This window comes from Pelobates fuscus, chromosome 11 (assembly GCF_036172605.1).
Source record: "Pelobates fuscus isolate aPelFus1 chromosome 11, aPelFus1.pri, whole genome shotgun sequence".
In the NCBI taxonomy this organism is placed as follows: domain Eukaryota; kingdom Metazoa; phylum Chordata; class Amphibia; order Anura; family Pelobatidae; genus Pelobates; species Pelobates fuscus.
In genome coordinates, this window is record NC_086327.1 from 108029520 (window position 1) to 108055918 (window position 26399).

The 26399-nt window shown below is 42.6% G+C and overlaps 1 protein-coding gene across 1 annotated transcript in view; it reads left to right on the forward strand.

Moving 5' to 3' along the window:
- Nucleotides 1–5585: 5585 nt before the first annotated feature.
- LOC134577576 (uncharacterized) overlaps nucleotides 5586–26399 on the forward strand; it is a 43564-nt gene continuing 22750 nt past the window's right edge. The window contains exons 1-3 of the mRNA XM_063436392.1: nucleotides 5586–5831; nucleotides 7171–7264; nucleotides 9134–9287. Coding sequence (XP_063292462.1) covers nucleotides 5815–5831; nucleotides 7171–7264; nucleotides 9134–9287 — 265 coding nt within the window. The 5' untranslated portion in view covers nucleotides 5586–5814. The remainder of the gene's footprint in view (nucleotides 5832–7170; nucleotides 7265–9133; nucleotides 9288–26399) is intronic.

The following is a 26399-nucleotide window of genomic DNA, read 5'->3' on the forward strand; positions in this document are numbered from 1 at the left end:
TCTCAAGTCCTGCACAGGTCGATACTCATCTGTACCGGGCTTTTGAACAGGCAGCAATGGGGTGTTCCAGGGGGAAGTACAGAATTTTAGGATACCATACCGTATGAACTTATCCAGATAGGATTGGATGTTCTTCTTAGCCTTCTGCGGGATGTGGTATTGTCTTAGGCTTACTGGATAAACCCCAAGTTTTAGTTCAATTTTTATAGGTGGAATATTGCGGGCCAGTCCTGGTGGGTTGTTCTCTGCCCAAACTCCTGGTATGTTAAATAATGTCTCATCACTCCTAGGGTTTTGGCTAGTCAACACTGTATAAAGTCGCCACTCTTCTTCCTTTGGTACGGATAAAGTCATAATACCTGAAGGTCCATTAAACTTTAAGGATGTTGTTCCATTTGGTAGGAACGTAATCTGCGCTTGTAATTTTGATAGCATATCACGTCCCAGCAATTGGACTGGACATTCAGGCATATAAAGGAATTGGTGTTTTACTACGTGGCCTCCCAATGTACAGAGTCGACTTTTAAGAACCGGTCTTTCAGCACTTCTTCCAGTTGCTCCTATCACAGTAATAGTCCTTCCAGATGGAGGAGCAACTAGATTAGTCACCACTGAATGTTCAGCACCAGTGTCGATCATGAACGCGCTCCTTTTTCCCCCTATTGATACATCGACCATAGGCTCCGCTCGACCAAGGGGGATGGAGCCCGGTCGGTATCAATAGTCCTCCATGACCGTGTCAGCCAATCCTACGAAGTCCCTACCTTCTCTATCGCGGGACCTTTGCGCTGCTGGAATATACCTGTCTTCCCTAACACTTCCTCTGTTCCCATTACTCCCTCTATAACCATTACTCCCTCCGGGGCCTCCTCTACCTCTCGCTCTGCCTCTAAAGTTTCCATAACCTGTCCTAGGTCTGTCTTTCTCAGACTGTTCCCTTCGCGGACACTCATTTCTCCAATGCCCTTCTTCCCTACAGTAAGCGCACTGATTTCTACTTAGAGGTTCCTCATTCCATCTACTATCGCCTCTATCTGGGCCCCGTCTATCTACGCCTGCGATCGCTACCGCTAGCATATCAGCCTTTTTACGCATCTTGCGCTCTTCCTCTTTCTTACTTTCTGTATCCCTGTTCATATAGACCTTATTTGCTACCTCCATTAGTTGGGTGATGGACATACCTGCAAACCCTTCTAACTTTTGTAGCTTGCGCTTAATATCTCCGTATGCTTGGCTGACAAAGGCGGAGTTAACCATTCGGGAATTGTCTGCGTCTTCCGGATTAAAGGGGGTGTACAAGCGGTACGCCTCCAATAATCGGTCATAAAAGACACTGGGCGCTTCATCGCTTTTCTGAATCACCTCAACTGTCTTCGACATGTTAATGGCTTTCTTTCCTCCGGCTTTCATGCCAGCAATTATAGCGTCTCTATAGGCTCTAAGTTGAACCATATCAGCACCATTTACGTTCCAATCGGGATCAGTGTTGGGATAGTGTGTTGCGGCCCATGCTGCTGGATTAGCTTGGTTCAAAGCACGGGCTCTATCTTCTAATGCTTTAATGGCTGCCTGATTTATTCTTGTCCTTTCCTCATTGTTAAATAAAGTCATTAGTAACTGCTGGCAATCAGCCCATGTCGGATTGTGCGTCTGTACTATTGAGGTGAACAGATCAGTCATGGCTTGTGGTTTCTCAGTATACGAGGAATTATGGGTCTTCCAGTTTAAAAGGTCGGTAGTGGTAAATGGGACATATACGAAGACTGGGTCAGCGTGTGCCATTTGTCCTGCGGCATCGATATAAGCTGACCCGGGATTTAAGCGAAGAGGCATCTGATAGTGCTTTAATTGTTGGGCACCAGTCAACTGTCGGGTTTGGATGGGGCTACGTAGGGAAGCGTCAGTCATGGGTTCCGATCGGGGAGAGATAGGGTATGGGGATGTGGGAGGTTGGTTTTGGGAAAAGGTTGTAAATAGAACACTTCGGGCCGAGCTAGATGAAGCTTGACCGGAAGTCTGAAGTGGCGCCAAATCAGGATATTCGTTTTTAATGGGGGTGGGTTCTGGTTCCGGAAGGGGAGATTTAGTACGAGGGGGGGTGGATCCTGTACTGGAGGAGGAAGCGGAAGTGGATGAGGGTAATGAGGGGAGGGGTGCAGGGCTTCCTGCGTTTGCGTCACTTCTTCTTAACGGAAAGTAAGGGGGCGGCAAAGGGATCTCGGACTCAGGGGGCGTGTCCAAAATGGGCCTAACACCAGTCCTAGTGGACGAACAAGTCCTAGCTACCATGAGGCGACACTGCTCCTCGTGGCATGTCTGGAGCCATTTTGGCGAGTCATTTACGGCCTGTCTCCAACAGTCAATATAAGGAAACTGGCCGTAAAGTTCAGGCCTACCTGATACAGCCACGTGTAAGCGCTGTACCAGAGTTGGATCCAAACTGCCACGTGGCGGCCATGCCGCAACCAAAGTAGGCCACTCCCTAGTACACAAAGTGACCAAACGTACAGGAGACATCTTTACCCCAAAATCACAAACTTTGAATCCCTTTTTAAAATTCTTAACCATACATCCTAAGGGATCCGGAATCGTTGACTGCGACGCACCCATATTTAACAATGGAACGTCGTCGACAACGAATACTATACACGCGTACTTATTCAACAGTCACACCCGTTTCCTCTGGCAACAGCACCACGTGGTACGGTTACCAAGTGAAACGTACACAATAACAATAATCACCCAGGGAATTCCCGTACACACACAGCTGTTACACCAGTCACTATATAATCAATATTATGCCCTTTGGCGTAACTATACAGTCACCCACGCTATAATTCTCTATATACAAATTACCCGTCTATAACACACCCCAGTAACATCGTCTTTTACAAATAGCGGTTACAGTACGGTTAGCATAGGTCAAAGCACAAGTTAAGGTCACAATACAATTATTAGTGGTTATGGTGTTAAACATGCAATGGACGACAATGATTAGTACTTATTATACAATGTCAGTAAATATACAGGGTTATGGTACCGTGCACTATAATACAGCAACACACTATTAACACTCTCGCTAGACGGCTGAGCTCGCGCTATCTAACAAGATATACACTTTACTAAAACAATCGTTAACACATTTACAATTCCCAACTAAACTATTGGCCAGTACCTTGAATGGACTACCTAAAAACAATCTACATACGTTTTGGTTAGCCACACTGCCCAATCACCACATATATAGCGAGCTAGAGAACCGAATTTACACAGACGCCTCTTAGTCGCACTATCAAAAGTCTAGTGGGTTCCAAATTTACACGCCTTCCCACTTAGCCCAGATAGGATGAGAACTAGCGAACCGGATTTACACAGACGCCGCTTAGTCTCCCGGTCCCTCCGACCTAGCGAACAAAATATACACCCTAGAACGCTAGTCTAGACAAGACACCGGTGTCCGGCTAGGGCTTATTTTACACCAGAGCGCCCTGCCTGACTAACCAAATCAAACGGTCTGACTAAAGAGCGTTCGATCGAGCGGTGCGCCTTCGCTCCTTCCCTCCGACAGAGGGGGCAGATACAGATTCAAAAACCCCTTTGGGCCTACCGCACAATCGGTATACCCCTAGCGGGTCCTGCCGTCTAAAACAGCAGTTATCTTACCTCCTCGTTCCTGAACCTGAGTTCACACTCATCGACGGGGACACCCCAGCACTTCTCACGTAGAGGCCGATGATCTCCTGGACAACAGACCAGTGGCGCCGAGACGAAGGGAGGTCCACGCAGAAGTTCAGGGGTGCAGCCGTAGAGAACGTGGGCAAAGATAGACCGTCTCACGCCTCTGCCTCTCAGCTACCGTTGAACGATGAGCTTCCCGGCCAATGCACCAAATGATACCGGAGAAACTGACGGAAGCCAAGCACAGAGAGATGGACACAGGTTTCTTCAGGAAGGAAGAGATTCTTTATTGGATCACCGATCGGGACTCAGAGGGACTAGCGTCACCAAAATACAGCAAAGTCTGAGCCCCGGACAATAGTGCAGGCTCCTTATATAGGCATATAACTCCTCCCATATTAAGCTCCACCCGCACATTCTCTTAACCAATCAACACAAATAAGAATTAACTTCCTGTTTGACCGCATGGCTTGTCCAGCACAATGGAGGAGGGGGAATACTATATCCTGTATTCTTGCACATGCTCCGTACACTACTGATCGTATCTTGCCACGTGCAACCAACTGATCGATACGTCAGCATATGCACGTACACATGCCACGTGTTAATCTCGGCCTACTAAATTTATTTTTACCGAGATTCCACCACACTACCAGTGCCCTTCCAAAATTAGGTTCTGGATCTGCACTTAAACGGCAAGCATTTCTGCCAAACAGGGGCCCAGTATATGCCACTGCGCTATACATAAATACAACGTAGAGATTTTTTTGACTTGGGGCGCCTTGGAAAAATATGTAAATATTAAGGCCGCCTTGAACCTAAAAAGTTTGTGAACCACTGTTCTATGCACTAAAACTGCTTCATTAACCCCTTAAAGGGAAACTCCAGTGCCAGAAAAACTATCCGTTTTTCTGGCACTGGAGGGTCCCTCTCCCTCCCACCCACCAATGCCCGGTTACTGAAGGGGTGAAAACCCCTTCAGTCACTTACCTGGGACAGCGGCGATGTCCCTCGCCGCTGTCTCCGCCTCCGCAACGCTCCTCCTAGTGATTACGTCGGCCGGTGGGCGAGACTAATCTCGCTCACCGGCCGAGGAGACCTAATGCGCATGCGCGGAAATTCCGCGCATGCGCATTACGTCTCCCCATAGGAAAGCATTGAAAAATCATTTCAATGCTTTCCTATCGGGTTTTGAGCGACGCTGGAGGTCCTCACACAGCGTGAGGACGTCCAGCGACGCTCTAGCACAGGAAACCTGTGCTAGAACCCAGGAAGTGACCTCTAGTGGCTGTCTAATAGACAGCCACTAGAGGTGGAGTTAAGCCTGCAATGTAAATATTGCAGTTTATGAAAAACTGCAATAATTACACTTGCAGGGTTAAGGGTAGTGGGAGTTGGCACCCAGACCACTCCAATAAGCAGAAGTGGTCTGGGTGCCTGGAGTGTCCCTTTAAGGACACATGACATGTGTGACATTTCATGATTCCCTTTTATTCCAGAAGTTTGGTCCTTAAGGGGTTAAGGCACAGAAATACCAAAGTGCTGCTGCATTGTAATGAACCCTGTGTAAGTGTAACACCAAAACATTGATTGTGATGATGATTAAAGTTAAACTCCATGCAACTTCCAATAGCACTCAGATATCCTAGCAGCAGCAACTAACCATTGCACTTCATAGTAAATGCAATACATATTCATAGAGTGGTTAGTAGTTCCCCAATAAAATGGTTTCACTTATTTAAGTTATTTTGGCTGAGTAGAGAATTGAGTGCATTTGGCGAAGAAAAGGGCTGCATAGTGCAAAACGAAAAAAAAAAAACAACAAAAAAAAAAACATTAAATGCCACAAAAATTACACAAACAGTGACAGGCTCAGGGGTGGATTTAAAGGCACAGACAGTCCAGGAAGATATCCTGTATAAATGTATGACGATCCCATGATGCACTGGGCGGCATTCTAGCAGGGTTCCCAAATGCGCAGGCTGTGAGCTGGATACATTGTTGCAGCTGCGTGGGTTCAGGTGGTCCCGGCCGTGGAAGTGACGTGCGTGGGGCTGTCTGGCGGATATTCCTCGGGCCCTGCTAATTCCTGCTGCAAGACACTGGGCAGTGTGCACAGCGCTGATCGCCCCCAACATGGAGGAGGACAAGAGGTAGGTGGCCACTTGCTGTCACTGTCACCCGTGGAACCTGTCACGCAGAGTGCAGCACTCAGACTATACAGACTTCCAGGGCAATGCGGTACCTGAATCTGGAGGGAGGGTGATTCTTATTAGCATTCAGTACTGTATACAGAATCACACATTACCTCATGGCTAGTGTCATCACAATATAACGTGACTTGGAGTTTGAAGATTATCCTGTATTTCCCTGCACAATAATACCTTTATTAATCCTGGTGGGTAGAATATGAGAAATGATCCCCTGCAGCATGGGAGAGTCCTGTGCTGTCCTTAATTAATATCACATAATTAAGGCATTTTTTTAGGGGACTCTCCTAGATTTAATTATGAATCCAAATGACACCTTAATTCTTATTCCATGTACTGTCCTACATGTTTTTTTTTAAAGTTTGTATCTATGAGAGTGGTTCGTAACTAATTTTTATTTAAATGCTATTTTCAAATTGCCACATGGTTTTTAGTTGGCTTCAGAAATTGTATTTGTTGGTGAATGTTTAATTCTTTTAATTTCACTGCCAATTTCTGTTTAGTTTCTGTATATTTTTTTTTGTTTCATTTTCAGTCATTCAAAAGGTGTGTACTTCACTGCCACATGATAAGCATAAGTTTTTTTTTTTTTTATAAATTTTATTTAATTTAAATTGCACTTTTTTTCACATTTAGTAAGTTATAGTTTAGGTCAGGAGTAAAAAGAGCTTTCTAAAAGTCCTCTACGTTAAAATGTGCTGGACCTTTCTATGTAATACAGCCAAATCCTGCTAGATGGACTCTTAAATATATTTAACCCCTTAAGGACACATGACATGTGTGACATGTCATGATTCCCTTTTATTCCAGAAGTTTGGTCCTTAAGGGGTTAAAGCATTCTGTAGTGGTTATGGTGCCAGGAGTGGCCTGGTACCACCCACTTATATAAGTAGTCAAACAGTTTAGTAACCCTTACCCGGCCACTGCTGCTTGTTGCAGGAATCACTTTTTACTGAGCTTCATTGATGTTCCTCTTAAATGGGCTGGTCCTGCACTGCTGGGCTTAAACTCAGGTGAGCTGTAGATCCTCAGAGGAGCTTCTGCCTCCAAAAAGGCATGGAGCGTGGCATTGGGGGGTAGCCCCAGGTATGGAGTCAAATGGTCTTGCTACTTACAATTGGGAGGGGTACCAGGACACTTCTGGCACTTTAACCACTACAGCGCATGCTGGACTGCTGTTCTCCTTGTACTACTCTCGTTCAGCTGCTGTGCCCCTTGGATTGCACCACATAGCTTGAACTTTAACATTTCTGTGTGCATACATTTTGTTTCAATTTTACAGGCATATTATTTCACCAAACAATGATGAAAGTGGTTGCCCTCCAATAAATCTGAGGCCACGGCATCAACCTCTCATCTCTACACCTTTTGGACCTGTGAGTATCTGTTAGCCACTTATACCTCTGAAAGTTAAATGGCAAATTTATTTGGAAACATGGTAATGTCCTTAAAAAAAGGGCATTTAGTCTCAGTCTGATCATTATCGTCTCCCAATAAGCCTTTAACCGCGTTAATGTAATTGTAATTTCGACCCGCGTTAATGTAATTGTAATTTCAACCCGATTAAAAGGCTTAATGGGAGCTAATAAATGTTATCGGCTTGACTGTAATCGAGGCCCTAGACAGGAGCAAACTGTCCGCAACACTCTGATAAATATTCCCCAATATTTAGAGAGCTTTTCTCCCCCCCCCCCCCCCAAAAAAGAGCAAACGATTATTGTGAGATTTTACCATTTTCATCAGCTGATTAATAGAATATTGCTATTGCCAAACTCCCTACATTCGTGTTCTTGATATCAGAATGTGTGAAAGGCAGAACGTGAATCAAGACTGCAACGCTTGAGCTTAAATAGGTTTTACAGCCAGAACGCTTCCCTAGTGAACACCATCACTAGCTCACTACATCCACATCTTCCACCTGACTTGCCCTTGGTATTGGCTTGTACATAGATGTTTATGGTCTGGCGTGACCCAGGTAGAAAACATATCCCCAAAGGCGATTCTGTTAAACGATCCCACAGTGTTGTAAGAGACACAGTAACATCCATCCGTTCATTTATGGAATGAAATAGAACTCACAACTGATCTGTTTGTGTAACTTTTCCATTTGAGGAAATGAGAACGTGTTGCGTAATATCCCTTACTGTACTAATTCCTATTACAGCAATGTGATATACTGGTAAATAGTTTAGGATTTCCTTGTGGTAGGATGTCTAGGGCTGCCACATCTCGCACACAAAGCAAATTTCTATACAGTTGAGTGATTTGAGTTACCTACTGTACTTGCCCGATTCCAGTATCGATGTCCCTCGCTGCAATGCTTTCCTATGGGGGTTTGACTGACGCTGTATGTTCTCATGCAGAGCGTGAGGATGGCCAGCGTCGGGTAGTCGACCAAAAGTTACCTAATCACCAGGAAATGTGTCTGGTGGCTGTCTGACCGCCACTAGACGCGGTCTTAACCCTGCAAGGTAATTATTGCAGTTTTTGAGAAATAATTACCATTGCAGGGTTAATGGGACAGTGTCACTGCACCCAGACCACTTCAATGAGATGGAGGGATCTGGGTGCCTATACTGTCCCTTTAAATCTCAGTATTCTAAATTGTGATTTCTAGGAGCATTCCAAGCACCATAACCTCTGCAGCATGTTTGGTGCCCTTCTAAAGTAAGTAGTAAAACTGTCTGCGAAAAGTTTGACAACTTACCTGGAGTCTGCCAGTTACCTTCTCCTGTGCCCTTGTAACTTCACTTCACTGAACTAAGCCTGGCAGTACCGTTAATTGGCTGAGAGTGCTTAGCTAATTCTCTCAACCAATTTGCTGACCCTACAGGAGTTTTCAGGCTGCGGAAGAAGAGGTAATTGGTGACTGGCTAACTCCATGTAAGTTGCCAAACCGTGTGACTGCTTACAGTGGAAGGGCACCAGGGTAATTCTGGCGCCATAACCACTATGTCAAATCTACTTTGTGATGCTCTGGGTAAACTCTGGCGTGCACAGGCATCTATGTAGAAATGTTGTACTAGGGCGGGTGAGGAAAGAAGTGCAAAGAACCTCTATTCACCCCCCTGGACACAATGGAATGGGCTCACAGTAGGTACAGAGCCACTGGGCCGTTTAGTGGCCACCTTATAAATAGCTGTGGTACGGTTTTTCCCTTCCTATTTATATTCATATATCTATGCGTTTTTTCTTATTATTTTAAATATATATTTTTTCTAAATGTATTCTTTTATCAATTCTAGATCAAGCGCTGGGCGGAGTTGGCCTGGATAATTAAACTCTTTTTTGTCGGCACAATCCTGTCTCTGATTGTTGTGATAGGATTAATCATTTCCAACCTTGTGAAACAATGTAACGAAGACTTCACCGTGTCGCTCATTCAGTTGATAGGAGCCGGTAAGGGAGACAGAAAAGTATTCATTATTTGAATTTATTTTGTTTTCTTTTTCCCCCACAGCTAGGCCTATCGAAATAGTATACTTGCTTACCTCTTTGATTTCCTAAATGGCTAGTTTTATTTGTTTGTGTGTATGTGTATATATGTTGGAAGGCCATTTGGCCTGAATTTGTGGGAGTAGTTATGAACCTATATAAACCCTACCACCCTACTTACCTTTGCCGTTCAAGCTGTTTTGACTTCCATAGTTACCTGCACTTCTGGTCCGTTGTTCCCGACCAGTCTTGACTCAAACAAGCAGTCAGTCTTCTGCAGCTCCTGCCGTCGACCTCCGGGCTCTGCTCGTCCACCGGCTGCCCCGCGGTATTCCCTACTAGTTACCCGGCTTCCAGTCACGAGACCAGCACGCACACGTAGGCATCAACGTGGGATATATATATTCTTACCTGTCCGTGTAATTCCGCCGTTCGTGTACTTCTGCGTTCGTGCGGCTTTTCAGCCGACTGCAGAGTACACACGCTTTCGTTCTTCTTTCGTTAAAATATTTTACCGAACACTTATACTCCCCTTACGTTCGCCTGTTTCTCACTTTTGTTTAGACGAAACACGTACGATCGGCTTTGTTACTAGCATTTCGTTAAAAAAATCTATCGCATGCGGTCCTATTATATTCCTCTTGCACTTTTGTTAGCCGAACGCATAAGGTTTTAAGCATTTTAATATTTAAGTATATTCCTCTATGTATTCTTTTATAACATATGTTCACGGTTCTCCCTACATTTTCCCTTAATCTAAGTGGCACTATTCGCCACTCATTGTCACAATTAATTATGCATATTTTCCCAGGGATATTCTCTTAAAGAAACAGTTAACCCCTTTACGGTTTGTTTTTTTCCTCTCTCAATGGGCTGAGCCCCATCAAACCTCTTAAATTTATCAAGCTCCACGTTTAAATTTTTCAGTAGCTCTTATTTCTTTTTTTTTTTTTTTTTTTTTAATTCTTTTTTTTTGACAGTGCATTTGTGAGTACAACAATTGGCAACAGTATGGATATGCGTTGTTACATTGGTAATGTACATTAGACAATGTTGTTTTTTATAGTAATTCAAAGCATACTGCACTGTTATTTTTGGTTAAGGTAGCGTAACAACAGATATGAACAGACTAATTATATATTTTTATATATATATCAGCTTGTACGTCCTGACCTCACGTGGCGCTGTCGTTTGTGACTTTGATATCCGAGCAAAGCTCCTTATTTATATTGATAACAAAGGAGGAGGTATGGTGCTTGGCATTAAACTCCCAACCAAGTAAACAAGGCTAAGAACAGCAAGTATAGTTAAGTAACCCCACAATGTACCACCTGATAGGGCAGTTATTACCTTTCTACATGCAGTAAAGAATCCCTGCTAGGTAATGCTTTATCAAAGTAATGTACATATATGAGATGTTGCTTAATTGGTGTACATTATGGGAGAGTAAGCAGGCTGCAGTTAACTGTCTATGAGGCATGCAAGACAATGGTATGAATCTAGCTGAAGCTTTCTATGCATGCATACAACATGTTGGAGGGGTAGGATCATTATGAGTACAGGCTGATAGACATGCTAGGCGATTACTGACCAGCTAATATACCTCTCCACAGGACCCCATTGGAGTATGATAACAACAATGTTCAGTATTAAATAAGACTTGCTGTGAGGGGGGTATCTGGGCCATGGATTGCTGCCGTCGGTTACAATGTCTCAAGAGGTGCAAAATGTAGGGACAGGAGCCAAGCACCGCATGTCCACTATGTCAACCCTTTCAGCCTATGCCCAATGGGTGCACAGAAAAGTTCGGCCTAGGGATGACTTGCCTGAGCGCGGCCCACTCACTTGGTGATGTGCTGAAGTAGCTCTTATTTCTAAATCTCAGTTTATATTGAAACACTATACTCAGGTTCCTTTTTGTTACTAAATTAAAACGTTTTAGGTTGTACTACTTTTTCTTCAAGAAGACTCCGGGAGGTGGTTCCAGTATCCCGTTTCACGGTATCCGGTTAAAAAGGTTACAATTTTACGTTTCTCCTGAGGCCTCCTTTCAGCCTCCATGGCCTTTTTTATAATACCCTCTGTGGCGAAACCAGCTTCGCCACTGGGAACTGGAGAGGCCTGGCTGCTAGCCTCCTGCCCTGCGACTACGGCCCATGGACATATTGCTCTATAAACACTATATTTGGGCATGTAATAATTTATATTGCTGCTACTGGCCCTTTAAAATCAGCAATGGACATATTGGGACTTTTGGGACTAATGTCCCTTTAAGACTTTGTAACATATCACAGTAATACTGTCTTAAATATTATGTAGGTATTTATGTGTTCAGTTAAACTGGGGATATGTAGAAATGTGTGTTTTATGTGTTAAATGTATCAGTATGTAAGTTTATGTCTTTTACTGTCTTTTTGCAACCATGTGGTTAATGGAGTCTGCCTCTAGTCCTGGATAATTAGATTTCTTCTCCAATTATCTCCAGGGCAGAAGGGAGGAAGCCAGGATGCATTGTGGGGATGTTTTACTTTTACTGTTTGAGCCAGGGGGAATAAAAGATACTTTTAGTAACTTTTGAACCCCTGGTCGGATTCATGCCATTTTTTAATATGTTGTTCCCCTGAATGGATTGATTGTGGATATGTATTTTTATGTGAATGTGATGTATGGTTTTAAAGTTATGAAAGTTGTGTAAAAGTATATTTTACTCTGTATGCATAATGGGATTATGTGTCACACTAAGGGGAGGGGATGTGTGGGAGGTAACATCTATGTCATTGGTTCTTTTATGCCTCCCCCTGGGTGTGGCCTGTATGTGTGAGTTGGAAATAAAAGCCAGACTGGGTGTCCCAGTCTAGAGTCTTACTTAACCCTCAAAGCGATGTGTCGTCTCGGTCTTTGGGGGAATGGGATTGTATGCTGACTGCCAAGAGTGTAAGCCGATGTCTGCTTTTCTTGTTCAGCTGTTCCAGTTCGGAGTGTTATTTCGTATCCAGATCGGGAGTGTGATGTTCTGCAGTAGCTGTGCCTGTCTATGGAAAAGGGGATTATCGCCTAAACGCATTTTTCCCCTTTCATGCTGAAACGGTCCGTTACACCCTCCCACCCCCCAAAGTGGGTTCAAAACTTTAAACACACAAGGTTTAAAGATGCCTCACTCTCCATGTTACTATTATATTAAGTGTTAATTATGTTTTAATTTCTACATATCATTACTTAGACCTGCACCATTGCGCAGATTCACTACACCTTCAACGACCATCAGGCTACCTGGTTCCCGACATTTCAGTATCAGGTATCCTTAAATCTTACTCACTACAATTACGTCCTTCCAAGGCCTCACTTCACCTTCATACCTGTCACAAATACTGCTCAGTTGTGGGAACCCAGGGGCTTGTCTCAAAATTTTTTTGGGACCAACGTTCAGGTCCCTCTGATTACACAGGTGATTACGATACAGTTTTACTGTTACACACCATTCCATACGTTCTACATTTTTACACTTGGCATACCAATGGCACGCCTCAGGCCTACTAGCATCTTTCTTACCCCTAGGTTCCTGGACTGGACCTGTTCTTCACAGTATATATAGACATATATATTGAAGTCGCCCTGAGCATTATCTAAATATACAGGACAAACACTCAAGGTCAGTATCTACATATGTTATATACTTCCTTCAAGAGACAAGCCGTCACGGTAGAGAACTAGCTATCAGGGTCAGGTGCTGGCCCTAGCTTCCCCTAATAATACTGCGGTCCGCGAGGTCTACACCCCTACCTCATACACGGAGGTTCAGCCCCACGACCAAATCATAGCTAGCCACCTCGCTCTCTCTTCTTTAGGGCTACAGTTAGGGCTTCCCATGTCACGGCCACACATTTTTGAATCTCTTACAGTCACCGAGAGGCCGACATCCTGCCACCTTGTTCTGGTGGCCACAAAACCCCCTCTGCCCAAATCATAGGTAGAGCCTCTCACCGCCGCTTGGCAATAGCAGTGCCTCACCTGTCACTTGGTTCTAGTTATAATTCTTCGCTTTGGCATTAGCTAGCAGGCCAGTTCTCCGGAGGTCTCATCCCACCTCCACTATACTACTTATCCATAGCATTATTCCTTTCAGAATGTCTCAAGAACCAATCATCGATCCCCCATCAGACGATGTACACAGCACGCCATCCAGGCCTGGGTCTCCGGAGGAATCCCTCACTCCTTCTACTCCCAGATCCCTAAGATATTGGACCATCCAAAAATATCAGCTGAGCTCAGGGTGATCCTCTTTCCAGCCACCACCAGAAAGACAGAACTTTATAAACTGCTGACGACTCAGGCCAACGACCCAAGCCCCGGCACGAGTTCACAGGGGCCTCCAGTTGGCTACTCCGATTCCACCCAGGAAACTCTGGCTGCTATACTGGCCAATCTGCAATCCATTAACAGCAGGTTGCTGAAGGTGGAATCAGCCATAGCCACTCCAGGTGACTTTACAGCCCCAGCAGTCCCTACACCGGTGACCTCGATCGCTCTGACTGCCACCCACCTACACCCTCCTTTTACACATTTCACTTTGTAGGCTAAATATATATATATATATATATATATATATATATATATATATATATATATATATATATATATATATATATATATATATATATATATATATATATATATATTTATTTTCCTTCAAAGCCTGTTTTATATTTTTATTTTTTTTAAATGTATTTTTTTTTTCTGGCATATGGTGGCAGTACCTGTGGGTTCTGCCTCCTGAATTGGGACAAGCATCTACAAGATAGGAGTTAATTAAATGTCCCTCCCCTTTATCCTATAAAGGGCTTCCCCCAGCAAACCCACTTTCTTCCTTGTCCCAGCACGGGACGTATCAAGCTTCTACTTGAGGTGAGGCACACTGGTTGATGTCAGGGGGTGGAAGCCCGATAGCCGCCCGGGTGGTAGGCTGAACGGCATGGCTCTGTCCATGGAGGTACCGGAGTCCTTTCAGTTATTTATGTTGCGCCGAGTAGGTTCCGGCTTTGTGATTATGGGCGGGCCAGGGGACACCTTCATGACGCTACAGGCCCTGCGCCAGCGGTGGAACGCACACGGTGTTGCGTTCCACTGAAATTCCAGGTATGCCGCTGCACGCGTGAACCGGATCTTCCAGGAAATGATTCTGGATTTGAATCCATGGGTGTATAAATGCTGTGCGGTTTCCTGGATGCTGGATGCTGGTCAGAAAGGAGTCTCCGTGTCACCAGCCCCCCACACAGCTCAGAGGGTTTTGAGGTAAAATGAAAAAATCTTTACTTTGAAAATCTTGCTTTCTGTTAAACGGTTTAGGGTCTTAAAGGTATATATATTTTATGTCTAGCCCTCAGCAAATAGATAAAGACATGCCTACTCCTGCAACTAGGAAGGCCTCATCCAAAGCCAAACATTTAGTTTGCAATGATTGTTCCACCCCCCTACCGGATGGCACTAGGAGTAAAGTGTGTAATCAATGTGCATCAAAGTCTTTGGAAAAATCCAAACATAATAATATGCAATCATTCCTGTCCTGGTTTCAGGATAACCTGGCTCAGACTTTGGATTATTTTAAAGAGTCACATAAGGTTTCTGCTGCTGTGCCTGAGGTGGTTCTTAGAGGCAGGAGGTCTTCTTCTAATTCTGACATATCTTCAGGCGAATGTTCGTCTACTGCTGACTCAGAGGTTTCTAGTTAATCAGCTTGTGTGGAGTCTGGGTTCCCACCTGATGAACTAAGGAAGTAAATCAGTTTGTTGCAGGAAAATACTGCTACGGGTAAGAAAGGTTTCCCTGTACCTCCAGTCCTATTTGATCTTCTTTATAGGGAATGGGAAAACCTGGAAAAGCGAGCCTTTATCTCCCGGCATTTTAAAGAATTGTTCAAGATTACGGATGATGCTAGATGGGCCGAATTGCCTAACGTGGATATCCAGGTGGCTCAGCTTTCTAAAAAGACCACTATTCCGATAGGGGAAGTAGCGGCTTTAAAGAATCCTATGGACTAGAGGGCCAAGACCTCCTGCAGGCATGCTTTCCAGTCGACAGGTTTCCAATGTAAAGCTTTGCTGGCAGGGGCAGCAGTATCCAGAGCTAGTAACTTGAGGTTGCAATCTTTAGAGGAGATGATGTTGGACTCTCCAGACAAACAACTGGTTAGGTTGCTACAAAATTCTTTATTTCCTACTCCCCTCAGAAAAATGGTGAGACCAACATCTAGCATATAGAGGCATTTTCACATTACAAGTTCTGGAAAAAAAAAAAAATGTGATTTGCAAATATTGTCCGATGAAATATGCATTTCCAAATGCTACTAGAATGACAAAACACATTCTTGTATGTAACAAGATATAAAAAAAAAACCCTTCATGGATCGAAGTGAAGAGGACAACAATGATGACAATGCACAGTTTTTCTCAACCATCTCGTTCAAGAAGTCCTCTTTCTACTCCATCTATAACGTCAGCAGCAACACAAAGTGTTGTCCCATCAGCAGCATCTTCAAGTAAACAGATACTGAAGACCGCTGCATCCAAAAATTATTCACTAACTTCATTTATAGACAAGATGGCACCTGAAGATCAGGGAAAAATTGATCAAGTTCTTGCAAGAGCAATATATTCTTCTGGAACGCCGGTTTCAATAACTGAAAATACATACTGGCAGGAAGCTTTGAAATTATTAAGACCATCATACCAATTGCCCAGTAGACATTCTTTGAGCAAGTCTCTTTTGGAGTCAGAACGTGTAATGGAATCGGTGCAAGGAAAAATTAATGAAGCACTGTGTCTTGCACTACTTACAGATGGATGGACAAATGTGAGAGGAGAAGGAATTATACATTTTGTTATAACACCTCAGCCATTTTTTTACAAAAGCATTGAAACAGGAGAGAACAGACATACTGCAGACTATATCAGCTGTAAAATCTGTGATGTCCTCCAGAAAATTGGGAGTGGTAAAGTATTTGCTTTGCTTACCACATATTACTGCAATAGGATGTGCAGCCCATGGGCTAAACTTGCTTTTTAATGATATTATGAAGTTAGACACCCTTCAAATGGTCTATAGACGATCCAAAGAAGTTATTAAACATGTAAAAGGCACTCTTATTGTAGCTGCAGTTTTCAAGAAGAAGAAAGTCGAAAAAAATGCAAAGAATAGCATAGTTACGCTGAAGCTCTTTAGTAAAACTCGGTGGGCTGGAGTGGTGATCTCCTTTGAAAGTTTACTAAAAAAAACAAAGAAGCTCTTCAAGAAACATTAACCGTTGAAGATCTTAAAGTACCCAGGAGTGTAAGAAACACTGTTCTTGATCAGGATGTCTTCTGGGTTCAGCTACAAAATTCCATGAAGATTCTAAAGCCAATTGCTGCAGCAATCACTGCATCTGAATCAGATAGTGCACTTTTGTCAGAAATTCCTTATCTAATGACCAACTGTTTTTGAAAATCTCAGTATATCTCCACTTACAACTATAGAAGAAAGTAAAGGGAAAGATTTTATTTAAAAAAGGGAAGAATTTTGTTGTCATCCAATTCATGCTGCTGCAAATCTGTTGGATCCAAGATTCAAAGGTGCAAACATAAGTGATGATGACATTGCTACTACATTTGACTGGATCACAAAACAAGCATCACATTTTGGACTTGATGTTGGGAAGGTACTTTCAAATGTTGTAGAATATAGAACATCTTCAGGGATTTGGTCCAGGAATTCAATCTGGGATTCTGCCAAACATATTCCTCCTGCAACATGGTGGCAAGGTCTTTGCACAACACGGCCTCTGACTCCTATTGCTTCTCGCCTTCTCCAGATACCTCCATCTTCTGCAGCATGTGAAAGAATCTGGTCTATGTTTGGAAACACTCAGTCAAGAAATAAACTGACATGTGAAAGGGTAGAGAAGTTTGTCTCGATCCGGGCAAACCTTCGGGTTTTTAGAAGTTCCTAATTGTAATGACGGACAAAAAAGAGTAGCTGCAGAAGCAGAGACCGATACTGACAATTTCAGCTCCTAAAACGATGATGATTTAAATGTCCATTGAAACTTAGCTTCACTCTCTTCTTAACACTTCTCCCATCTTCAATTCTTTTTATGAGAATGGGGTTTTTATTTTTATTTAATAATAAATAAAATTTGTTACTTTTTGGTTTTGAAAATTGTTTTGTGGAGGCTTTTTGACTGTGCCACATAAACTAGTAAGCAGTTCAGGAGATTGTTGCTCCCTTTGTTACAAATAAATATTATAAAAAAGTAAATTCTGTTTGTGATTGTTTGGCTACACTATATTTTTAAAAAGCTAGTTGTGATAATTTTGTGCCAAGTCAAATTGTCCATAGTCATATTTTATGTTCCTAAAGTAACAGAATGACTTTCAATCTTAAAAGACGAAAGTGTTATTGTAGCATTTTTTTCAATTTTTCCAAAAATTTCAGTTTTTCCACCCAAAAAACAGAAAAAAAACTAGGTTTTTTTTTCCGAGCTTCAAAATGTCCAGAAATTTTACATCTCTAGATCTGACAAGGGTAGGCATTTCTGATGCCAAGAGAGTAGGAGGCAGAATCCAGCATTTCTTCAAAAGATTGGAAGAAACTATAAGCAGTCCATGGATTCTAAATCTGGTGAAAAGAGGGTACCGATTGCACTTTCCAAACCTGCCCAAACCAAAATTCCTCATTTCCCTTTATCCATCCTCCCAAAAATCAGAAGCTCTGTTTGCAGAAACGGTTCTGCTATTAAAAAAAAAAAAAGGGGTCATAGAAACGGTTCCGGTGACCCAGGAATTCCAAGGGGGTCTACTCAAGACTCTTCCTAATCTCGAAAACAGACCATTCCTTTTGGCCGATCCTAGATTTAAAAAATGTGAACGAGTTTCTTCCTTATCAAAGGTTCAGAGTGGAAACCATTACTTCCGTAACTCAAGTTCTTCGGAAAGGGGATTTTATGGTGAAGCTTGATCTCAGGGATGCTTACCTTCATATCCCTATGGCAGTTACCTCAAGAAGAAGATTCCTGAGATTCGACATAAAAAGGGGAAAAGGTATTTTACATTTCCAGTTCAAAGCCTGGACTTTTGCTGTTGGAAAAGGTTCGGTTCACAATCCAAGTGCTTCAGGAACACTGTTGGATACTGAACTTAAAGAAGTCGATTCTACTTCCTTTAAGAAAAATAGAATTCCTTCGATTCGATGCTCAAGAACGTTATCTCTACATCTGACTACAGACAAAACAAAGACAATCCTGAAGAAAGTGTCTGATTATTTACAGAAAAGAGAATATTACTCTAGAAGACAGGCAATGAGTGTTCTGGGATATCTAACCTCATCAATTCCCGCAGTCAAATGGGAAATGGGCAAAATCAGAAATCAGGCCTCTTCAGTGGGAAATCCTCTCTTCTTGGTCAAAAAGAGAGGAAGACTTAGATTTATATCTCCTCAGGTTAAACTGGTGGAAAACTTTACATTTCCTTTCGGCAGGTCTGACCTTCAGACTGAAAGAATAGGTGGTTGTCACCACAGATGCCTCAAACCGAGGCTGGGGCGCTCATCTAAATTTGTTAATGTGCCAAGATACTTGGTCCACAGAAGACAAAAAAAAGGTCAACAAATTAGAGAATTGAAGGCAGTTTTTCATGCCCTTCACTGATTCAGATCTTGGATAGAAAAGAGGCCTGTAAGTATACAGTCAGACAACACAGTGGTCTCTTACATCAACAGACAAGGTGGCACTAGAGTCGAAAGTCTGTTTCGGCTATGCGCTGACATTATGTGCTGGGCTCAGGTTCACTTAGACATCTCGCGGTCCACATAAAGGGCATCGACAATGTCATCGACGACTACCTCAGCAGAGGAAAATGGGATCAGAAAGAGTGGTCTCTAAACCCAAGGATATTCAACGTTCTAATGAAGAGATTTGGAATGCCTGTCGTTGACCTTATGGCAAGAAGAGCTAACACAAAGGTTCCCAAATTTGTCTCCCTGTTCAGGACACAACTTCCTCAATGGTCTATCACACCAATGGGATTTCTCCCTAGCGTACATCTTTCTCCAATAAAGCTGATCCCAAGAATTCTTCAAAAGATAAGAACAGACAGGGCAGTGGTTCTAGCAATCATTCTGTACCAGCCAAACAGGAGCTGGTTTTCGGACTTGAAGAAGATGGCTTCCACGTACTGGGAACTTCCAATATCAAAAGCTCTGATAGAAAACAGGCACCACTGGGAACTCTACAGATGTTCAGATTGATGGCATGGCTTTTGCAAGGGTAATCCTTAGTCATCAGGATCTTCAGGAAGACAGGGTCCAATTACTCCTTCAATTAGACATTCCACCTCAAAGTTGTACATGAGAATTTGGGCAAAATTTCTACATTCATGTAAGGAACATCAATGTCTTCAAGTACATCCTTGACGGTTGATTCTATTTTACACTTCCTTCAGGATGGGCTTCACAAAGGTCTGTTTTTTATTTTTTGTTTTTTTTTCATTTTGAAAGTCCAACTATCTGCCTTAAAAAATTTTTTTTTTCTAGTGAAGGATTTAGCGTTGCATTTTCTAATTAGGAGATTCTTTAAAGCAGTAAGGCTTCTTAGACTACCCAGGAAGTCATATTTTCCCTCCTGGGATCTTTCTTCAGTCCTGCAAGCGCTCTGTGAACCTAATTTTGAACCTTTTGTAGAAGGTCCCATTAAGGAATCTAGGACTCAAGATTGCCTTCTTCGTAGCCATCACCTCTGCCAAAAGAGTAGGGGAACTTCACGCTCTTTTTTCATCAGACAAATTCATTATATTCCATTAAGATAAGGTAGTGCTCCATCCTAAGCCTTCATTCCTTCCGAAGTTTATCGCTTCTAGAGCTGTTAATCAGCCCATCGTTTTACCTTCCTTATACAATAATGTCACCTCGCTGCACGAACTAAAATGGCATAACTTGGATGTTAGAAGAGCTCTATAGATCTACCTTTCAAGAACTGCCGATTACAGAAAATCTGATCACCTGTTAATTTCCCAGGGAAATTTAAAGGGGAAAGAGCCTCTCGTAATTCTATCTCTCGTTGGTTGATTGATACAATCAAAATGGCATATGCTTCCAGTAACCTTCCTATACCTACTTCTCTTAAAGGACATTCCACAAGAGCAATGTCCACATCATGGGCAGAAAAGGCTATTGCATCACCCGAAGAAATTTGCAAGGCGGCCTCTTGGTCATCGTTCAACACCTTCATCAGGCATTACAGGCTAGATGTATTCTCATCCGCTGAAGCTGCATTTGGGCGTAAGGTGCTTCAAGCAGTTGTGGCGTAATGCCCACCCAATGGCAATCTTGCTATATCCCACAGGTACTGCCACCATATGCCAGAAAAAATAGAAATTTTTACTTACAGTAAAAAAATTTTTTTGTTCCTTAATATGGTGGCAGTACAACACTCCCTCACTTTGAATTAAAAATGTATTTGTTGTATTTGACTTGTGTGGTGTGTTTTCTTGCTACGACTGAGGTGGGTTTGTTGGGGGAAGCCCTTTATGGCATAAAGAGGAGGGACTTTTAATTAACTCCTATCTTGTAGATGCTTGTCCCAATTAAGGTGGCACAACCCACAGGTACTGCCACAATATTAAGAAAAAAATAATTGACGTTAAACAAAAAATAATTTTTTACTTATCTCCAAAAATTTTGGTTATGCACATGATCCACAGTTTCCGAATGATGTATGGTGTATTGTTTCACGTGCACTTGAACTGTAAACTTCCTGTTTTTGTTTTTTTTTTGCTTTCTGCTGGGACAGGATATTAAAAAAGGAATGGGAAATTATAGTGAAACAATCTTTCTATTACTTAATAAAGAGAACTACTCCTTCTTAAACAAATCCGGGGGACAGGCTTTTTGTCTGACACCTCAGGGTGTATCATTAAAGGACCACTATAGTGCCAGGAAAACAAACTTATTTTCCTGGCACTATATAGTCCTTGTGTCCCCCCCCATCCTAAGCGCCCCCTTCCCGCTGGGCTGAAGGGGCTAAAACCCCTTCAGCCACTTACCTTTATCCAGTGCCAGGCTCCCTCGGCGCTGGTGACCTCTCCTTCCCCCTCCTATGTGAGCTCCCAAGTGGAACCGAATGCGCGTGCACGGCCAGAGCCGCGTGCACATTCAAACCGCCCATAGGAAAGCATTACTCAATGCTTTCCTATGGACATTCTGTGTGCTCAATGCAATTTTCGCATTGAGTGTCGGGGAAGCGCCTCTAGCCGCTGTCAGGGAGACAGCCACTAGAGGCTGGATTAACCCTGCAATGTAAATGTAGCAGTTTTTTTGAAACTGCTATGTTTACATCTGAAGGGTTAAAACCTGTGGGACCTGGCACCCAGACCACTTCATTGAGCTGAAGTGGTCTGGGTGACTATAGTGGTCCTTTAAGTCCCTTAATATGTATTAATATGTACACTATTAAAGTGAAGCTGACCTCAACATTTTCCTATACAGTTAACACTGCTGACCTTCCTACATGTGCTGCTTTGAAAGAAACAGGGGCCTACTTGAGCTTGACCACTTGAGGGCACCTGGTTTTAAGCGTCCCCTGTAGACTATTCAGCCACCTCTACTACTTGACTGCATGAACAGTTGTAGAGTGTAAAACTCAATGCTGTCACAGCTCCTCCAGTGTCTGTGTGTGAGGCAGAACAGGAAGTAAAAAGAATCACTTTACATCTGAAACAAAAGTTATTTAACTCCTAAATGTCAGACAATTAATGCAGGGGCATAATCTATACTCCAAAACTGCTTCATTAAGCTAAAGTTGTTTTGGTGACTATAATGTCCCTTTTTTATTTTATTTTTTTTATTTATTTTTTGTGTGCAAAAGTTAAACATACAGGTTTTTTCATGCCACGACCGTAAAAAACAGGCATTTCAAGAGGCATGAGATTTGTGGCATATGATAATACTGCACATTTTTTTTTTTTTAAACGATAATCAGGCAGTGAGATTTCATATACTGTGTACATTTGTTATAGTAAAGGATTATTTTACAAGCTATAGGTACCGGTCTAGATTATGCAGGTCATACATATTTACTCGAGGGTGTACCTTCTAGACAGACAGTAGATTATAACAAATTGAAAAATAAAGTAAAATACAACGTGCTTGAGTGGGAGTAATACTACGCTTGAGCGTAAGGCGCATGTAGATATAGAAAAACAGGATTCTACTGTTCGTCGTTATGAATAATCAATATAATATTATCGCCTGAGGGTGTTTTAAGTAGGATTGCTAGTTTCAACATGGGCAATATATAAATGAATATTAAAAAAACAAACATCAAAAATAAAAAGGAATGTAATCAACGTTAAATCATGTTGGTAGAATATAACTGGCTGATACCCTTGTTATACTGGGTCTGGTGTGAGTCTGTTTATGGCGTTTAGCCTATGCCACTTAAAGTCAAAGTACAGTGAGGACGCCTGGTGATGTAGAATTATTAAAAATCTTTATTGAACTTGTATTGAATTATTGTACTAACTCCATTTTAACTGCATACTGTGAATCCTCCATTTTGTCCTCCTAACCTGACTTCTTCAATCCTCCATTTTGTCCTCATAACCTAACTTGTTCATTTTAAAACTACATTACATGACAGAATTTCCCAGCACATCTAATACAATAGACAAAGACTGTATTCTCTATAAAGACATGATTAACTCAGGAACTGCTGACTTTACTGACTTTCCCCTAACTTGCAACATAGTATAATTTGAAGGCCACGAGAACACAGTAGTAATGAAATGTTCTATTCATAAGAGACCTTGCACCTGGACATGAGGCCCGATATCACTGACTGTGTAAAATGACGCTCAAGCCCCCCTTTCCACCGAGTAAACCTCATGCTGGGAAAGATGGCGCCTGAGCCTTCTGTCCACACCCTTGTCCAGAACAATACCACCTCCCGGTGGGAGGACACCTAGCTGGTCACTCAAATCCCTGAGCCAATTAATAATATTGATGGGTGGACACTGATATAGTCACATAACGTTTAATCCAATTAATGATGTTTATTTGTTATTATCTGATATTCAATGATGATGTCATTTTGCTTTTAAAAAGATCTACACAACTGTTTTCCAACCAGATTGTATTAAATTTTCTGAAGTGCTTTTAACCTGAACTCCATGTGTCAGTGTGAGCTTACTTCTGCGTATACGCAATTTAATCATCTCAGATTTGGACAGGAACAGATAGACATTTAAACATATTTGTTTATTTCTAAATTAATCTACATCAATTTGGCGCCCAACGTGGGGCATCGGGCTATGTCTGGCCGGTGAGCCGTCCTAAGGAAGATGCTGTTGGACGGGGGAATCCTGGGGGTAGGAAGGGAGACTGATCACCTCCAAGTACACGGTAGAGACTTCTGCAGAGCCACCGGTATGTTCCGGCCCCTTTGATTGACCCGTCCACGTGTCTGTGACTGCTTCCCGGGAGGACATCAAAGACAGGTAATATCTTGCCCGGTGTCTCGTTACTCACTTGTTTACCTGCAATTTTAGTCTATCTGTTGCCTGGGTGTGTTTGAATTGTGTTTGAATTGTTTGCCTGTTTCCCCATTTTGAGATAAAGGGGGGGTGGACCTGCAGGGGATTTGCCTGGGGTTCTGTCTTGCTTGTTTTCCCCTTTTTGGGATAAAGGGGGGTGGACCTGAGGGGATTTGCCTGGGTCTTCAGTGTGTCTGTCTATCTGTTTGTATTTTACCCCTTTTGGGATAAAGGGGGGTGGACCTGTGGATTCGTTCCTGGGGGTCTTCTGTTGCCTGTTTTACCTCTTTTAGGAACCACGGTGCTGTGGTTGTAGGGAAAAAGGGGGGTTGACCTGTGGATGCGTTCCTGGGGGTCTTCTTTGCCTGTTTACCTCTTTTAGGAGCCTCGTGGCTGTGGCTGTAAGGAAAAAGGGGATTGTTGGAACTGTGGATTTTGTGTAGACTCATAATTTCCTGTGATCCTTCTTGTGACACTTTGAGAGCCCAGCTAGCCTCATTGTGCACGTGGTAACCCACAGTTTCGAGTACTGGGGCTAGTGGAATTCCAAGTTTGGTAACCATTGCCCCGAGTGCTGAGGCTGGGGGGTATTCCAGTTTTGGTAAACCTCAGCTTCGGCTGGGGGGATTCCAGTTTTCTTTTGGTAACCACAACCCTGAGCGCTGGGGCTGGTGGAATTCCAGTTTTCTGTTTATTTGTGGTAGGGGACTTAGTCTTGTGGCAGGGGACTCTGTTTCCTGGGGGGATTCAAGTAGGCATTGCTTGTTTTCCGCATCACGTGGTAGTGAGACTTATAAGTGGGTTTTATAGGGGCACTACGGGAGTGAGGATAGAGGTGGCCACATTCTTGTGGACTGCTGTGCAGAGGGAGGCTGACGGAACTCGGACCGGTGTCAGTTGTTTTCCGTGGCCGCTGGTAGTGAGACTTATGAAAGTCATTCTCCGAGCGGGGACACTACGAGGTTGAGGGAGGTGACTTTGGAGTAAGCACACGAGTAAAGGAAAGGGATTACTGTTGATTTCATTTGAACTGTGATGCATGCACTGTATTTCAACTGTATTGTTGTCTTGTCTGTTTAATTAGGAGTCTCATGAACTCCTGTGTCTGTCCCTAAGGATTTTTCCTTACTCTTTACCTTTTCTATACTTCCTATATTATTATTCTATCCTCTCCTATTTCTATTGTGAGAGAAGTGATTGGTCACACACTTCTCACCTCCAATTAGTGACTAGTCTACGTTTTGGGAAGACGCACTGGGGGGGGACCCACCCCTCTCGAGTGTCAGTCCACCATTGTAGACACTGTTTAAAACCTTTTCCCCCTATATCTGGGACGCCTGTATAGGAGGGGAATGGAACAGGGTTAGAAAAGCCCAATAAGGGCTGGCTAGCGCGTGTGATCTAGTTGAAGATAGAGATTGCTAAAGTGTGTAAAATTGCTGTGCCTTCATGTGGTAGATAACTAACAGAGAAGAAAGCAAGCTTACTGGTACAGAGTAACAATGCTATTCAGCAGGAAGGTAGGGTTGAGGAAGAACTAGATCACAAAGGGTTAAGAATGTATGTATATTATAATAATTGTTTTTGTATTTTGTGTTAGCCATTACCCTGGTAGAGGGTGGGGGTTTTGTATTGAGTTTCACTGAAGAGTATTAAATGTTGTGTTTTTGTGTCTCTTTGCTTGCAATAATTGTAACGTAACTGTCCTTCCAGCGCTGACATGGTTAAAAAAACTTCATGCTGGCTCTCTCCTTGCCTTCTGTGAGACGCGAGGGGGGAGAGGGAGGGGTGACATTCCTGGTTTTTCAGTTCTGCGTTCAGTAAAATTATTCAGAAACTAATAAGATTTAGCAATGGAACAAAGTATTTTCTCCAAGACTGTTGTATAAGATAAGGAGTCAGGGATGTAGCTCAATGTTTATTACGAAGGTTAGGAAAGTGAATCTGATGCAGGAATAGAGAATTATTTGGACGAGTTAAAAATGTAAAGGCAAGTGTGATTTGTTGCATTGCTATGCAATGTGGATAGAGGGAATATGCAAAGTTGTTAAGCTAGATTGTGAAGAGGAAAAGTGATTAATGGCTGTAGGTATATTGTTTGCATTCCGTGAGTTTATTTATTTATTTTATTTATTTATTTATTTTCCGCCCGTGTATTGTGTCATGCTCATCCTATCTTAAAGACATGCTGTCTTCCTTAATTCCCATATATTATGAACAAAAAGGTTACGGTTACTAGAATTATCCTACTATTAGTTTCCCTATATCAGGAAAGTGTCTGTGACAAGTAATGGTTAATATGTAGATAGAATATATATGTCTATCGTTTCACGTATAAGTAACAAGTGTGTTTTAGCTTTGTGTACAAAGATTGATAACATGCTGAAAGAAGGGTTATCTTAAAGAACATTTACTAAAAGAAAGTTCTAATAAACCAAGATTTCTTGAACAAATGGTAATACAATTAGGGATTGGTTTCAAAATGTTTTTACTGGATAATGTTTGCCTCCAGATTAAAAGA